The 17,281-nt window shown below is 35.4% G+C and overlaps 1 protein-coding gene across 1 annotated transcript in view; it reads left to right on the top strand.

Annotated features, from left to right (window-relative positions):
- The first annotated feature begins 13,634 nt into the window (after positions 1–13,634).
- The window catches only part of CUNH11orf49 (chromosome unknown C11orf49 homolog), a 142,838-nt gene continuing 139,191 nt past the window's right edge, over positions 13,635–17,281 (top strand). The window contains exon 1 of the mRNA XM_039358115.1: positions 13,635–14,030. Within this exon, the coding sequence (XP_039214049.1) occupies positions 13,985–14,030 (46 nt within the window). The 5' untranslated portion in view covers positions 13,635–13,984. The remainder of the gene's footprint in view (positions 14,031–17,281) is intronic.

Genomic DNA, 17,281 nt, shown 5'->3' with positions numbered 1-17,281 from the left:
TTTTTGGGTTTACACATTGCACAAGGAAAATATGGTTATTTTGTCTCTGGCTTAGGGTTCAATGCAGTTATTTCTCAACTAAGGATGCCTCTGTAATATAGGCAAGCCTTTCCCTATATAGAGATTAAACTCAAGATTTGAATCAGAGACTTCTGAAGGCAAACATGTGCTTAATAAATGAATTACAGTTGTTATAATTGAATGTTCTCAAGGCCACCTGTTTTAACTGCAGTTTACTAGAAAATAAATCAAGATTCTGTCATATTTGAAGACAGTAATGTTCAAACTTCATCAGACTTAGATAGAATACAGATTCATGTATGAGCACTAGTCCAGCAGTTCATTTTTCTTTTCCCCGTCAAAGTTTTTACTAAGTTTAGAAATCATTCAAAGACTGGGATCTTAAAGTTGTCTGCACACATATTTAGAAAGGATTCTAGATTTAATTCCCCTCCCTCAAATCAGGACACATTTTTTAAACATATGAAACATTTCTGCTTCCCATTATATGCTTGTTAGACCATGCCAACACACATTTTATTAATTTAGTATGCTTCCAAGATACTTTACTATATTCAAACACTGGTGGATATTAATAGCACTGTAATCTTGATCATAATCATAGGTGTGTCTATGTTTTGCAAGTATATAGTTTGCTGCAGCTGCCTCCAAGCTGACCAGTAGCTACGGGTTGGTCTCTAATCCTAGTATGTATCCACAAAAGTAAAAATAACTTGCTGGTCCCCTTTTAAAAGCCATGTATCTAACTATATTTTTCTAACAGTTTGGAATTCAGATTCCTTTCATTGCTGCCTTATGGGAGATGGCAGTGAAGGAAGGAAGATCAATTGTTAAAAAAAAAAAAAACCTTCTTAAATGCAAGAGCTCCATGGCATTGTAATAATAAACCTGTGGGTGAAAGATTTAAAGATTTGGCGGCAGTTATGATGTTGTGGCCTACATAACTATTTGTATGTCTAGAATCTTTCTGAGGACTGATAAAAGTTAGTACTGCCCTTCTAAACACTTCTAAATTGTGGAGATGAAATGAAGGCCCTAAAAAATAATAAACAGGGAGAAATGAAGACATTTGGAATGTCATAATGTTTCCATGATTAAAAAAAAAACATTTTACAGTATAGAAGTGCTCCTTTTTCCTCATCTTATCTGATTTTCTTTTTCATATCATCCCTTATCTATTTTGTTACAGAGTATTCAACTTATTAAATATATTTGCAATATTATTTAGTTTCCTTGTTTGAGTCACTAAGATTGCAATGTGCACTTACCAAAATTTCCTCAAGGAACCGCAAAAGTTAAAAGTTAAAAAAAAATTAAAAAAAATAAAAACCAGGCCCAATTTAGATCACTGTGGTTAGCATGAGTACAACAAACATTAATTGTTAGGTATACCAAAGCTCAATTGGCTCAAGAGACCAAAACCTTAATTATGGTTCTTCTGGAATATTATTTCACTCTTAGAGAGCATGACAGAGCAGGGTCAAAAGGGTAAAATATCCAAGTTCCAGCAACTGTCGGCCTAGGTGGCATGCATTTAGAAACCTTCATATTGTTTCATTTTGCTGCAAACTTACTGCAGATTTGGAAGCTGTAAATGGTGTTTTGGTCTGTCCAGATGTTTTGGGACTATAGATCCCAGATTTTCTAGCCAAAAGCCTTAGGGGAAAGTTGGAATTTTATTATAAATCCAAGATGATGGAAGTCAAGATAGACCGTTAACATTAAATGCAAATTTCTATTTTTCCATCTCTCTCCTAACTATTTCTATCTAATCATTCTTTATAATAAATCTTGTAGTGGTCAGGGTTTTTTGGCCAGCATTGCTGTAAATTTATTCTGAATATTGATAAATTTGTTTAGAATATTGTGATACATTTGCTAATCTTTTTTTTCTGCATCTCACCTCAGCATAGTTTCTGGCTTACAGGTCTGGGAAAAAGACAGTGAAATAAGGCTTTATAACACATAAAACAAGACCATGACTCTTATGTAGAAGTCTGATCATATATGACGTGGATAATATAATTCAAAATCTATATATTACCTTAACTAAATCAAACGTGAGAGAATTTTATTAGTTTGCTAAAACTAGATTGGGGGAAGGAGGGAGGGAGGGAGGGAGGGAGGAAGAGAGAGAGAGAGAGAGAAAGCAATTGAAAGTCGTTGAGTGAATTTCAGGGCTAAGGATAGATTTAAACTAAGATTTCCTTACACTTAGTCTGTTATCATAAATACTATACCATTGGCTCTACCATGATCTGCTTGAAAAGTTTTGTCATTTTATTGTGGACTTTAACATTTTTAAAAAGTATGTTCTCAGATTTATTTGTACCATCTGGTTGCCCACTTTCCTTTAGGCTGCCAACATTTCAATTATAAAATTGAATTAAAAATTAAATTAGGCATTTTTGTTCTATTCAAATGGGATATAAATTATTTTTTTCTAAAGGAAGTCTTCAGAATAGTTTACTTCACTGTTAATTGCTGCAGGAAGGGTGGAAGGGCTGTACAAACTCTTATATCATTATTACCACAGTTAAATCTGGACATTAAGATAAATACTTTCGGGACTTCCGGTTTGCCATCATGGCTGCTGTGGCCGCTGGAAGGTGAGCTCTGTCTTCCGCGTTTGATTTCGTACCGCTGGGAAACCCTGGAAATGTCAAAAATCGCCCTGTAGGGTCGACAAGTAAGGAGGGGATCCCCGCTTGATTGCAGAAGGGCAGTAGCCCTTCCACTTGATCCAGGACAGCCCTCCAAATTGGTGGACAAAAGACCGGCCATAGAAATATGGCCCGTCACTAGGCTGCAGACAGCCGAAGTCAAACTTACCACCAGGCACTCCTAAAGCAGCGCGGATGAGACTGGGTGAGATCTGAACCTCTCTTCAATCCTAACTATCTTTTTTACCTGTATAAGCTGCCCAAAGTATTTTCCCCCATGTGGAGAGAGGGAAGGGAAATTCTATCCCACCCTCTAAGAGCAGTGGCGACTGACTATCCAGGGGAGTTTAAAATGTTGAAAGAATAACTTTATTTTAATTAGATTTATATGTTTGGGGACCAAAAGATTTCTTATTCCTATTGAAGATTTGGGTTTTTACTTACAAAAAAGAAGTAAAATTGGAAAAAGAATTATAAAAATTTTGGACTTAAAAAAACCTTAAAAGACATTGGTGACATCTTGTGGTTAAATCTGATACTACAACCTGTTATTGTCTAAAAGAGACTTGGCTTGAAGCCAGACTACAGATAAGACTCCTTTAACCTTGGCAGATATCAGCTGTGAGAACTCAGCTGTGTTCTATACCCAGTGATAAAATTCTTTTTATCCCGATTGTAAAGCTTTTAATTTAATACACCACTAAGAGAATATGGATGAAGATCAAAAACAGATTCTTTCTATGTTGAAAGCAAGTCATGAAACTATTCTTACAACTTCTGACGAAATAACACACTATAGAAAAGAACAAGATGTCAGCCTAGATATTAAAACCCTAATTTTGACTACAATTAAAGAATCAACTATGCAGAACACAATAGAAGAAGTGGAACAATCAAACACTATGATCGAGGATTCAATAGACCAACACAGTTAATGGAAAACCCACAAAAGGGACCGATAACACTGAAAATGGAAAAGACTTTCTATATAAACCAGAAGAAATCTGAGGAGCAAGAAGAAGAACAGACTAAAGGGAAGATAAACATTCTAGGATAACTACAGGGAAATGGAATAATAGAGAGACAATTTGTTAGTCCTTCCAAAAGAATGGCAATTGGATGGTTTCTTTTATTTCAAATAATATATACAATAACAGGGAGATCTATTTGATGATTTAAAAGCACAGACATGGAAAGCGAGTTGGCAAAGAAAGAAAACTAGAATAAGGCTGAAGAAAATTGGGGTTTGGATTTATTAGTGAGGATGTTATATCATTAATTAAAATAGAATATACTCAAACAGACAAGATGTGTAATTTGAATACTAGATTATGCTATGAATTGAGATAAAGAAAACTTTGGTCATTTAAAACTTGGAAGTATAAATATCAAAAGTTAAATTTGAATATTGATGGGAAATTAAAAATTTGGAAAAACAAATAAATATGATATTGTCTATAAAGATTGAATGTAAAAATAATTAATATATATATATATATATATATATATATATATATATATACACAAGCTAAAATTTTTGATAAATGTAATAAACATGTTTTTACATAGTTGATAAAATAGTTTAAATATGAGATAGTAGATATTAAGAGAAAAAGAGAGGAAGTATTTGATGTTGAAATAAGGGAAATTTTGGTCATTAAATTTAAGACATTTGGAAATTAGTAGAATATAAGGATGTTATACTGTATCATCAACTAGATGATATAGATGGTGAGAAATAGAATATATTCAAATAGATAGGACATGTATCTTGAACATTAGGTTTTGTGATGAATTGTGGTAAAGGAAACTTTGGTTACCTAAAACTTGGAAATTATAAATATTAAATTTAAATATTGATGGGAAAAACTAATTACAGGATATTGATTGTCTATAAAGATTTAATGTTAAAGCAATTAGGATATGTATAAGCTAAAACTATTGATAAATGTAACAATGTTATTTTTACTTAATTGATATAATAAGAATTGTATTAGCTTAAACATGAGACAGTAAATACTAAGGGAAAAAGAGAGGAAATATTTAATGTGGTAGTTTGAAATCTGTACTAAAGACACTTGTATGTTATTGAATTATTGATTAACCCAGTTGCCATGTTGCTTTTTAAATACTTAAATGTAAAACTAGAAAATCAATAAAACTTTTTTTTTAAAAAAAAAAAGATAAATACTTTCATAATATTGTAATTAATTTGGCCAACCATGTTAGGTACCTCAGGTAGAGTCAAATTATGAAGTTTATAATAAACAATAAACTATCATAAGCATAGATAAATAGGCAGTGAGACATCTGATCATCTATGTACAGACTAATCTCATGTGTATTTTATGGTTTCCTCTTATATGATGAACATGCAGTAATACAAACAATGCATACAAACTTTACAAGCTACTTATTCAAAGACTGGGGAAGAAATTGTTCCTGCATTTAAAGCAAAGGATAGCAATGACTCAGACTAGATCTGCTTTATTAATTCAATATCATTTAATAGTTTCATTCTCTGTCTGCTTTTGTGCCACTCCTGTACAATCTTCTTAATTTAGATAAGCCAATTATGTAAATGGCAATAGAAGAGAATGTCTGTACGTAGCTTAGGGTGGAACAGTGAGTTCTTGATGCTACCTGAGCTTAGTTGTGGTTTTGCTGATGTTTCATTACCCAAGTAGGTATCATTATCAGTTTGTACATTGATATTCCTTTTTTGTATTTTTTGTTATTGTTGTTGTCCCTTACTTTTTTTCCCTTTCACTCTTCCTTCTAGCAGGGTCCACTGTACAGAACTGCCTCTGAATACATGACCCAAATATTCCAGTTTTATTGTTTCTCCTGTACATCTCCAGGGCTTCAAGATTTTATCTTTTGCAACTCCAAGGATTGTCAGAGAGTTATCTTTAAAAGTCACATTTCAAAGACTCTCAGCCTGTTCTCAGCTTCCTTTTTGTCCATGTTTCACAGCTTCACATTTATATATTTATTACTTTCCTGCTTCACTTATTCTCTTTATATTGGCTGTCATCAGTGTTGAGCTTCAAACTTAGGCAACATGGAAAATTGCAAGAGACTGTGAAAGGAATAGCCCTAATATGTGAAGAATATTATGTTCTCAATCCTTGAAATATAGGATTTGATATTTCCCCCCTCCTCCCATCCTATCCTTATCCTTAGCATTTTGCCAGTATGTCAACAAATCTATCCAGTAGAAGAGATGGGTTAATATGACATCGTGCTAACAGATTGAGGAAGTTCCACTCAGGGCTTTTTTTCTCATAGAACGCCCAGAACAGAGTTCTGGCACCTTTTTTGGATGGAACCTTGTACGGTAGGCAAGGCGGGTTGTATGACGTGTGTGAGTTCTGGCACCTTTTTTTTTTTTTTTTAGAAAAAAAGCAATGGTTCTACTTATGTATGTTTTGTCGAGTGACAAAAAATGTTTTGTAGAGTGACATACAATTTAATAAGAATCATGAAATTCTATAGCGGAGAAGGGAGAGGGTTATGTGGAACACTTGCATGCTGAACTCTCCATGTCTGTATTGGCTCATCACAGCTCCTGTACTGCAGTAGCCATTTGGAATTTCTGAGCATATTGATTATATGCCTTTGGCTATGTTGCCCAATGCGGTTGCCTCACTGATTTTGTTCCATATAGGCAGGGATGTCAAACTGGCGGCCCACAGGCCGGAGACATCATGAGCAGGCCACGCCCACCCCAGTTCCACAAAGGCAAAAAACGTCGTGATAAGTCACGATACGTCACATGACGCGATCAAGTTTGACACCCATGATAGGATATCAAACTAGTTGCATCAAGGTGTGAGAAAGCCCTCATCCTCTTTGTGACAGCAGTTGTGTATTATTCACCAGCTGCAGGCAGAAAAGCCAATGAAAACAGGAATTTCATGCATTTACTCTGATCTGAAAAAGAGTTTTAGAGCATGCAGGAGAGATGTAAAGCACCTTTTTGGAATCAGATCTAAAGCACCGCACAGCTGTAATCATTGCTTACCTTGGACTGATGGACTTTGTTTCATTAAATAAAATGTCAATGTAGGTAATTCATCCTTTTCCTGATTTGTCAGGACATATGCTCACAAAAGCAAAGCAAATATTATTTGGGTTATCTATCTGGATTTATAACTGAGAGTCATAGCTCCAAAACTAAAAACCAAATGAAGATTAAATTAACTCTGATAATATCTCATTTGAAGAAGAGCAGTGATATTTGCAGTGGATTTTGTAAGGATGTCCAGCTCTGTCAGACCACTGTGGAAGTGACAATAAGCAGAGGAAAGTGTATGAAGGACTCCAGAAACAACATCTTGTTTTTATTTGGTTCTCTTTTGAGTCATTAACAGTCAGGCGCCAGTAATGCTGAAACTTATCATTATTACAGCCACAAATGGGCTTTGAATCCAAAAGGAAGACTTTATCCTTTAGCTGGCCTTAGAAGAGAGGAAGAGAAAAAAAAACTGCCATAAAAGCAAAAACTAAATTTTGGGGGGGAAAAAATCCAGAGTGAAATAAAAAATGAAATTATTCAACCTTGATCTAGCATAGCAAGCATAACTAAGTAGCCCATTTCATGGCAAAAAACAATCACAGCCAGATAACAGTATCTAGCAACTCTAATTATATTTTAAGGACCAGAATAAGAAATGTTAGGAATTATTTCTCTGTTTTCCCTGCTTCTACTGCCCTTTCCTAAAATGTTTCCTATATCAAATGTTAGACTGGACAGTGTTTGAGGCAAAATCATTTCTCTTCACATGCATCATATTTTCTGGGGTAGAAAATACATACTCCTCCATGTCTCACTGAAGTACAGTTTCATCCAGACCTACTTTGCTCAATCAATATAGAGGTGTTAATATTCCAGCAATATCCGAAAGGAGGTCACGTAACTGGGAATTGGTCTTTTCTTTCACCTTAGTGGGCCTGATGTCTTTCAGAAGAAAAACCCCTATTCATCCTCCAACCATCTTTTTCTCCTCAGGGACAGGATGGAAGCAAGGTTTCCTACTCTTATGTTCACATGAAAAAAGGAACTGTTTTCTTCATGTTCTGCAGGGGAAATTGCTTCCAATCTCTTGCTGCACCTGAGGAAAATAATTGCCTCTACCTGCTCCAGCACTGAGAGACAAGCTCTAGGTGAGCTCCCTTAACAACAGGGAGGACAACATCAACTTATATCCAATCTGCAGCAGAAAGGTGCTGAGAGACCTCTCAGCGTTGAGAGAAGATTAAATGGTGGGTTAGCGAAATGGAATTTGGACCTGGGAATAGGGACATATACAAGGAAGGTTTAAAAAAAAGTCAAGATGGGAAGCACTTCTTGCATTATAGTAAGGTGACCAACTTTTTTACAATGAAAAGGAGGACACAAATAAATTGAAGAAAAAAATATCGTAAATAAAAGAAACATTTTATTTGTTGCAACAATAATACAGAATACACTATAATATGATAAATGCACAATAAAACATTTGTAATAATAACATTTTATATTGTAATTATGCTTACATGCCTATTAATTATTATTTAAATGAGTACTGTTCCATTGAATGAATATTTTTGTCAATGTATCATCTTTTAAAAATATATTGGAAATATCTGAACAAGAAATATCCTTCATACTGAATTTTACGGCAAGTGCTGCAGCTAGAGTATCAACATTCAATCTTGATTTCTCATTTTTCCAAAAATCATTAGCAATTGAAAAAACCCTTTCAACTGCTGCATTAGTTCCAGGGCAGAACAACATAAATTGAACAAGAATAAATAAATTTTCACATGGAATATGTTCATTTTTGAAATGGCTGAATATTTCCACCCATCTTTTATCAATTTCAATGTGTTTATTTTCCCATTAAATTAATTTTTCAGAATTTAAAAATACATTCAGGCTTCTAATTTCTTCAAAAAGACAATTGTCTATTTTAATGTCTGGCATTTCTTTAGAAACTCAACACAAGATTCAATATCTGTCCAATATACTTGCGATGAAGTCAAAAAACATCATTGAAACTGTTATTTCCTGTGATGTTTGTTTCAGACCATTCTTCGATATATTGAAAACATGTTTGGTAAAAATTCTGCACTTCTTTGATAAACTTTTCCGTTATGCCTGGATTTGATTCCTCTAAGTCTGACAATTTTCTTTTTATAACTAAAGGAAGAAATTTTTCTTCAAATCAAGTTTTATATTGAAGGATAAAGTCATTCAAAATAAGACTAACTTCTGTAGCTGAAATGTGTTGACCTTCAATCTTTTGAATCGTTTTGTGAAAAATAGATGCTTGATTATGTACAAAATACATTAATATCTCAGATATTTCATTACTGAAAAACGATTCCAGGATTTTAGGACATTTGTCTAAACTTAGAAAATATGAACGGAGAGGCTCAAATAATTGAAGAACACGCTCTATAGCAGGTGTTAGAGCAAGCCATCTAACTTTTGAATATCCTAAAAGTTTTTGTATTGAACATTAGCTTCTTTACAAAATTGTTTTAAAGTAGCCATACGAATGGTAAAACGACTAAAATACAAATAAATTGTGGTTATTATTACTTCTGCATCAATTGGCATGGCACATGACGCCGTGTTGATTGCATTTGACAAAATATGTGCATTACAACCTATTCCTAGTATTTTCTTTTGAAGTAAATCTTATAATTTTATATGCACATTATTCACCCCTTTGCGTCTTTGCCCACCAAAATTTGTATTTGTATTATCAGCTGTTAGTGCAACAACTTTGGATTTCAAATTGTTTTCATTTATTACTTTGTATAGATGGTTTGACAAAATTTCAGCAGTTTCGCCCTCAATAGATTCTAAATTTAAAATTTTTACTTGAATGCCCTTCCTAACATTAAAATATCTTAAAATGTATTGGATACATTTTAATTTCATTATGATTGGATGCATCAGATAAAATCGTTACAAATGCTGCAGTTTCCAAGTCTTCTGTAAGTATTTTGTCACAGTAATTTTTAAATACTGATTTAATTATAGCCTCGCATTTTGTCTTGGTGCATGAAAATTTAGCATCATGAAACTTTTTCAATAATTTAGTTGTACAATTCATACTACGAAAACTTTGATTGTGAATTATGGTATGGTATGGAATGCAAATGTTTCCTCCATTGCAGCTAACTGTTTTTCATCTTCAGAATACTTTGAAGTTTTAAAAAAACTTGTTACTTTACAACTGGAAGCAGATGCATCTGATGATTGCTTATGTTTCTTGGTGGTCAAGTGTTTCGTAATAGCTGCTCTGCCCCCAACTGCAATACAAAATTCTCCGCTGCAAATATTGCAGAAAACAATGTTATCCTTCTTTGATGTGATGAATGGAAATTCCTTATTCAATTTATCGTTGAAATGGCATTTCCTCTTTTTTGATTTTTCCATCCCTAAATGGAAGTTAGTCTCCTCCAGGTATCTTCGGGACTAAGTAGGAGATGGTGTAGTTGGGTAGCAGGGAGGGGTGCAAAGTTCCTGCCAATTCGCCTTCGCTGTAGACAACTTGCATATGCAAAGTTTGCCAGCCGGGTGTTTTGGCATACTCAGCAGCAATTCCTATTGGCTTTCGAAAGCCAATAGGGGGAGTAGCACAGCTCATGCAAAAGTTGAAAAAAAACCATCAAAAAAGGTGCCAGAATGCCGTTCTGAGCGTTCTATGAGAAAAAAAAGAAGCCCTGCAGATTAGTCTTCAAATATCAAAAAGGAGGACATGTAGGAGGACACTTTTCAAGGGAGGACAGAAATTAAAAAAGGAGGACTGTCCTCCCTAAAGGAGAACGGTTGGTCACCTTAATTATAGTGTGTGTGTGTGTGTGTGTGTGTGTGTGTAAGTTCTGGAAGTCCATAGGTCTTGACCTACAATCTGGAAATGTCCCCATACTTGATTTATATTCCTGCACTTTCTTTTTTTAAAAAAAACCAAATTTTATTGGTTTTACAGTTTTACATTTCAGTGCTTGGAAAGCAGCGTGGTGACTGGGTAGTCAAAATTCAATAACAAAGTCTCTAGTACATATCTCAGGTTGTATTATCAAAAATTCCTTCTCTATTTCCCTTAACATTCAATGTATCATACTTAAATTAGTAAATTCTAATCATGACAAACTCAATTAAAACATTTATCAATATTTTTTTGCTTATAGATATCCATATACTGTTTTTAAGTTTTAACTACTTTTTCATTTTTAATTACAATAATCCAATGTGCCTTTAACATTCATAGTATTTAAATTCCTGGCAACCCAAATTTCCTTTATTTTACTGCGCAAAGGTTTTAACATCTAAAATACACATATTACTTAGTTAAATATATTCTTATTCTATTTCATATAAATATATTCCTGCACTTTCTTGTATCTGGCAGAGAAACTTACTCTGTTCTAGCAGCTATTGATCCTGTGTATGGAAAATGTACAGTTTTAGGCTGTGTTTGCAGAACACACAGCCTGTGACTCATTTGATGATAGTTTATTAAATAAATTCAATTGCTTCATACAATTCAGTACACAGGACAACCACATTCTAGCTTACATAAAAGTGGGACTTTTTTTCTCACAAAACGCCCAGAACAGAGTTCTGGCACCTTTTTTGGATGGAACCTTATAGGGTAGGCAAGGCGGGTTGTATGACGTGTGTGAATTCCAGCACCTTTTTTTTTTTTCAAAAAAAAGCACTGCATAAAAGTATATTATAAAATAGATAACAAACAAGGCCCAAAAACTTCACAAGTAGGTCTATACCTGGTGCTCTTCAGTCAGAACACATTATTATTAGGGATGTTCCAAAAAAAGATGTTCAAGAATTTTCCAGGAGAAGCTAGGATTGGAGGGATCCAAAGCATTTCTATTTTCTCAGACATTTCCTTGGAACAAGAAAAAGGTTAGGACACCTACAGTTATGGAACTAGCATTGTCTAGCTTCCAATAAAAGCAATGAGTTTGAAGAAGTAAAATGGAAAGAAAAACCATTAAAATGGTTTTCTATTTTATATTCTGCTTGTGCAAACTGACAAAACATAACAATAAATCCGATTAATTTTTTCTGTTCTGATTCCTTAGCTACTCAACAATTCATTCTGGGCTACTAACAGATTCAAAAACAAGTACATACATAAAAAATGATTACAAGAAAAACACCAACATACTACAGTATTGGGGACAAAAACTCACAAATTCTACTTTAAGTTAGGCTCATGAGGTATCCCAGGTCAGTTCTAAGTTACCGGAAACCGGTATCAGAGTTTTTCTAAAGGCCAGCAGAGTTGAAGGCATTCAAATCTTGGGGTAATGCTTCTCCACAAGGTTGGCACAATGATAGAGAAGGCATGGCTTCTGGATCTCCTCAAGTGAAAATGTTTAATAAATAGAACTTGGAGCACACTAGCCCTCTAATATGATTATATAATTCACCTTACTTATGGTCAATTTCCAAAAGGTTGCTAATAATCAAGGCATGAAATGAAATGTAATAACCCATGCATTACTTAATCTATGATCTGTTTGATAAGCCTTAATTGGCCTGGGTACATACAACATGCCAAACCAAAGCCAACCCAGCCACATTATTGCTTAATATGATGACTGAAGTTGCTACAATTATATTGTTGAGATTGGGACAACGCTCTTGAAAATACAAACAGAGAAACAAAGTTTTTGATTATACAATGGAGAATTGGGTTTGCACATCACATTAAGTTACCTTTCCCCAAACTCTATACCCTCCGGATGTATGGGCTTCTGAGAATTCCAGGAGTTGAAATCCGACTTCTGGACAGTGTCTAGATTGGAAGACTCTATGCCTAGACATAATGTGTAGGTTTTTTTTTTATTGGCTTGGTGTAAACTTAGTGTAAACCCAGTCAACTGTCATAAACTGAAACAAGGCATGCCTTTGAGTAATACACAAATTCAAAATTTTTCAGTAAGGTCAGCAGAGGGGAAGAATATGTCAGTTTTCTGGTATTTACTTTGCATTTTACCAGAATCCAGAGATCCAGCAATTAGAACCAGGTGCCAAATACTATCTTTGGGCTTTTCCTCAGTGGTTTAACATGCCATAGTTCTTCTATGGCAATAAAAATAATTGTCAGAAGATAGGTTTTCTGGACTATGGCCTCCATTCTGCATTTACAGGATCTTGCCTACCCAAAGTATGATCCTCATAGGGTATCTATAGTTTTCAGATAAAGATTGGTCAATATAAAATCAGTGATGCCTGATATATCTTGCTATCAACTTAAGCTGTTGCTAATCTTAAGCATCTCCCCATATCTCATTTCACCCTCTAAACAGTTAACTTGATTCCATTCTTTGTTAAAGGGTGGTTAAGTATTTATTTTTTAGTATCTTGTTGCTGTGGTGGGGCTTTTTTTGAGATGTAGAAGAACCAGGAAGAGCATAATACTGTTTACATCTTGGATTATCGAAGAGGGAACGTTTATATTGCCATGACATTCTGGTGTCAATATTAGCTGGAAATGAAATATTAGTGAATATGAGATACAAGTAGTCCTTGACTTATGACCATTTGTTTAATTGATGGTTCAAAGTTGCAATGGCCTTGCAAAAAGTGATGTATAACTGTACTTGCACTTACAACCATTGCACTACCCTCATGTTCATGTGATTGCAATTTGGGTGCTTGGTAGTCAGCTTGCATTTATGGCCAATTGCTACATTCTGCAGTCATGTGATTGCAATTAGTGGCTTCAGGACACACACTGAACCACGAACTAGCTACATGGCTTGAGTCCACAAAACATAAGATAGAATGAGGTTGGCTGGATTGTGGTTCAGGCATTCAGAGCACCAATAATTTCAGCTGTTAAATACTATAACTTAAAACACTGCAGAGCTGTGATTTTAAGGAGAGTGCATCTTCCTCTTGCGAATAAAACCACTACCCGTCACAACGGAGGGCGAATGATTGTTGTTACAAAACAACGTCCATCGAGGAAAGCGCTGAACTACGCCTTCCTCTACTGAAGCATCTTCGGCCGCGAAAAGAAAGTCTATGCAAAAGTGAAGCAAATCTTAAAAGATTATTTTACGAAGCAACCGGCTACCCGGCCCAGGAGAAAGCCGAGGAAGAGTCTGGAAGAGAAGGACAATTCCCGGTGCAACCTCGATCCCCTTCCTCCAAAGGATTCCGACGGCCGGCTCTTGTTTCTGGCCGGAAGTCATTTTCCTCGCGGCGGCGTCTGGTGTCCTAGAAACGGCCCGGCGACCGAGAGCGGGAGCGCGTTGACAGGATGCTGAACGCGGATCGCCTCTCTCAGCCGGGGCTCGAGTATCTGGGTGAGGCTCCAGGGGCGCGGCGGGAAGAGGAGGAGGAGGAGGAGAAGGGGATGGAGATGCAAGTAGCTTCTCCGTTCTCGCCGTGGGGCGAGGGTTGCCTTCCCGGGAGGGAGGGAAGGAGGGAAGATTCTGGGCTCTCTCGGGCCTTTCTTGCCTGGGATGATGTGCCTGCCTGGAGTCTGCTTCGCCCGCGGCGCAGAGTACGATGACCTCGCCGTTGCTCGCTTGGGAAGGCTGCTTGGGGCTGTCGGCTTGCCAGCCCTCGGGAGATTTGTTCCGGTCGGTATTTTCCTCTCCGTCCTAGGTGGGGGATATGATCCTTTAAGGGACCCGGACGAGCAAGCGTATCGCTGGAAGTACTTGCTCGCTTTCGGAGCTTGGGACTAAATTGTGCTGTCAAGGGAAAACTGGAAAACACGACTAATGTAACCATTTCGAATATAACCATTTGAAGTAATAAACATTTATTTATATTGTAGTAATATCACTCTGGATGTGACTATAGGATTAAAAAAGACCCTACCTGTCCCCGTGTACTTTGTGCTTCCTTCTGCCATCTTTTAATGATAAATTGTCATTATTTATTATTTTATCCTTGTAATGGTTACTGGTTTTAATGTTGTAAGCTGCCCAGATGAAATGGTTGGCACATAAAAGAGAAAGAAAGAAAGAAAGAAAGAAAGAAAGAAAGAAAGAAAGAAAGAAAGAAAGAAAAAGCAAAGAAAGGCTATGTTATAATAACAGCGTAAATGCTTGATTGTTCATCACCTGGTTCTCCAAGCAGTGATGCTTCTGAGGAAGAGGCCTGATTCACATACTGATAAGCCACAGTCTGTTGAACCATGGAACAGTTATAAGATTTACCAGACACCTATTGTTTAGGTTCACATAACCCTAAATTAAACAAAGTGCAATAACAATATGTGTTGGTGCAATGTGAGAGCCCACCAATTATGGTTTAATCAGTAAATCATTGATCAGCAAATTATGGCTTAACACAATGTGGGAACCTAGTCACTATGAGGAAATTTCATTTACCACTGTAAACTATAAAAATGCTTAATATCTAAATGTTTTATCATTTTTATCCCCCCCATAATATATTTACTCTGTGTAATTGCACTTGCAGGCTATGTTTAATTGGGTTATTATGCTGTGTGAACCCTAGTTATTTTGTCTCAATAGGCAAAATTTTCAAAATTATCTCAGTAATTACATATCCTACCTGAATTAGGATGTAGCAGCCAGGTTGTATCATACAAACAAACTTAAGATGCTCTTCTGGCCTTTGGACAGAGAGATGTGAGCCTAAAGAGGACCTGCCAAAATAGGAAACGCTAGGCACCATCATCATTATTATGACTATTTCCTTCTTGAGTGTAGGTGAGAAAAGGAGTGAATTAGAAACAAAACTGGGGTGAAGGTGGCTAAATTTTTCTATACCCCAGCCATCTAGTTGTCAGTTGAAAAGATGTTGGGATAGGGGCCATTAGTCATCCTAATGCCTTTTATTAATTGCTTTGCCTATAGACAATTAGGTTAACAGTCACCTAGAAGTGGTAGTGGATTTTTGAGTGGATCAAAATCATTTGGAGTTCTCTGTTTCAACAAAAAGTTAAAGCCAAACCAAAATTTGACATGTTGCCTTAATCTTCAAAGGTAAAACAATTAGAAAATAGTAAAATAAGGATTACCTTATTAATAAATATATTCTGCGAACAACTTCAACTATAAAACATACTCACATAGTTGACTAATATTAAAAGAAATAAATATAAAAAAGTTTAGTTTTAATATTAGATTTCTGCTATATGTAGAACTTAAAATCTAATAACCCAAAATTTTGAATCTCTGTTCAAAAAGGAAAATCTTAGTTATTAAATTGCATCTATACCATTTAGAATGCCTGTAATGTTCATTGCACTATATCTTGGCTGGGGGAAGAATACTATTTTTTAAAAAGTTGTTGAATAATTCTTTGTTTAACATGAATCTAGTGAAAGTAAGGTTTGGAAAAACACCTTTGAATCTTTTTTGGCATTGACTTATAGTTGTTCAAACAGCATTCTTTGAAGAGAATAGTAACCCTCCTCCAGGTGCTTTATTGTATTTCTCAAGGTTTTGCTAATAGTATTATTTAGCCGTGAGACTATAGGTAATTGTGACAAGAGAAACCAAATCAAGTTAATCTTATTCAGACTGTTGCCCAGGGCTGTCATATCAGGTGTTCTTTGAAGAGATGTTTAACTCAGTTTCCTTACTTTTGGGGATGGGTAAACTATCTTATAAACACTCTTTGTCACGTGCACATAAAAATCATGCAAGGTAATTGGGTGCTTCCAAAATCCCTTCTACCATATTGTAGTGAATATTCCATATTCACAATATTTTCTATATAGTATTTAATTACAACAAAACATATTTCTGTGCATATTTTTCTTTACTCATCACAACATTTATGTTCAATATACTTGTAGAAGTTGATGTTTCAAAAATTACTTCTCATTGGTAATGAGAAGTTGCAATGTCAGTTGCTTGATTTAAAAAGGAATAATATAACTTAAGCTTTCTTTCCCAGTAAAAAAAAAATGTGCACAGAAATATGTTTTGTTGTAATTAAATGCTACATAGAAAATTTTGTGAATATGGAATATTCACTACAACATTGCTCATATAATGTGTCCACTAAATTCGTTTTAGGGGAATTTGGAGGTGGGTGCATTCCTTTAAAAAATGTAATGGAATGAGAAAGTAAAATTTAGAGGCCGTAGAGAGAAAAAAAATCCATTGGTTATGTCAAACAGAATAACAGGATTGCAGAAGGAAAATCAGGTTTATTTTGAAATGAAAACATGGTTAATTTGCAATTGTTTAAACAGGAAGTATTGATATGTAGCCCCAAAAAAGAGTCAGACTAATTGCTGGAATTAAGGATGTTACCAATATGGAAACTAGGTAGTGAAATAAATTCTAATATTACTTAGTTTTTGCAAAATATGCTTAGTTTTTATAAAATACTATTTAAGTATAAGTAGTCCTCGATGTACATCCATTCTTTTAGTGAATGTTCTAAGTCAGTAATGGCGAACCTCTTAGAGACTGAACGCCCAAACTGCAACCCAAAACCCACTTATGCATCGTCGAGTGCCGGGTGAGTGTGGCCCATTGGCTGGATGTGGCCAATTGGTTGGGTGGGGCCAATTGGGTGGGCGTGGCTGCAGTGGCAATGGCAGACTGGGTGGGACTAAAAA

Source organism: Crotalus tigris, unplaced genomic scaffold, assembly GCF_016545835.1.
Source record: "Crotalus tigris isolate CLP2741 ecotype Arizona unplaced genomic scaffold, ASM1654583v1 scf7180000017576.4783729, whole genome shotgun sequence".
Classification (NCBI taxonomy): Eukaryota; Metazoa; Chordata; class Lepidosauria; order Squamata; family Viperidae; genus Crotalus; species Crotalus tigris.
Note: the sequence above shows the minus strand (reverse complement) of the source record. Positions and strands in the feature narration are given on the sequence as shown.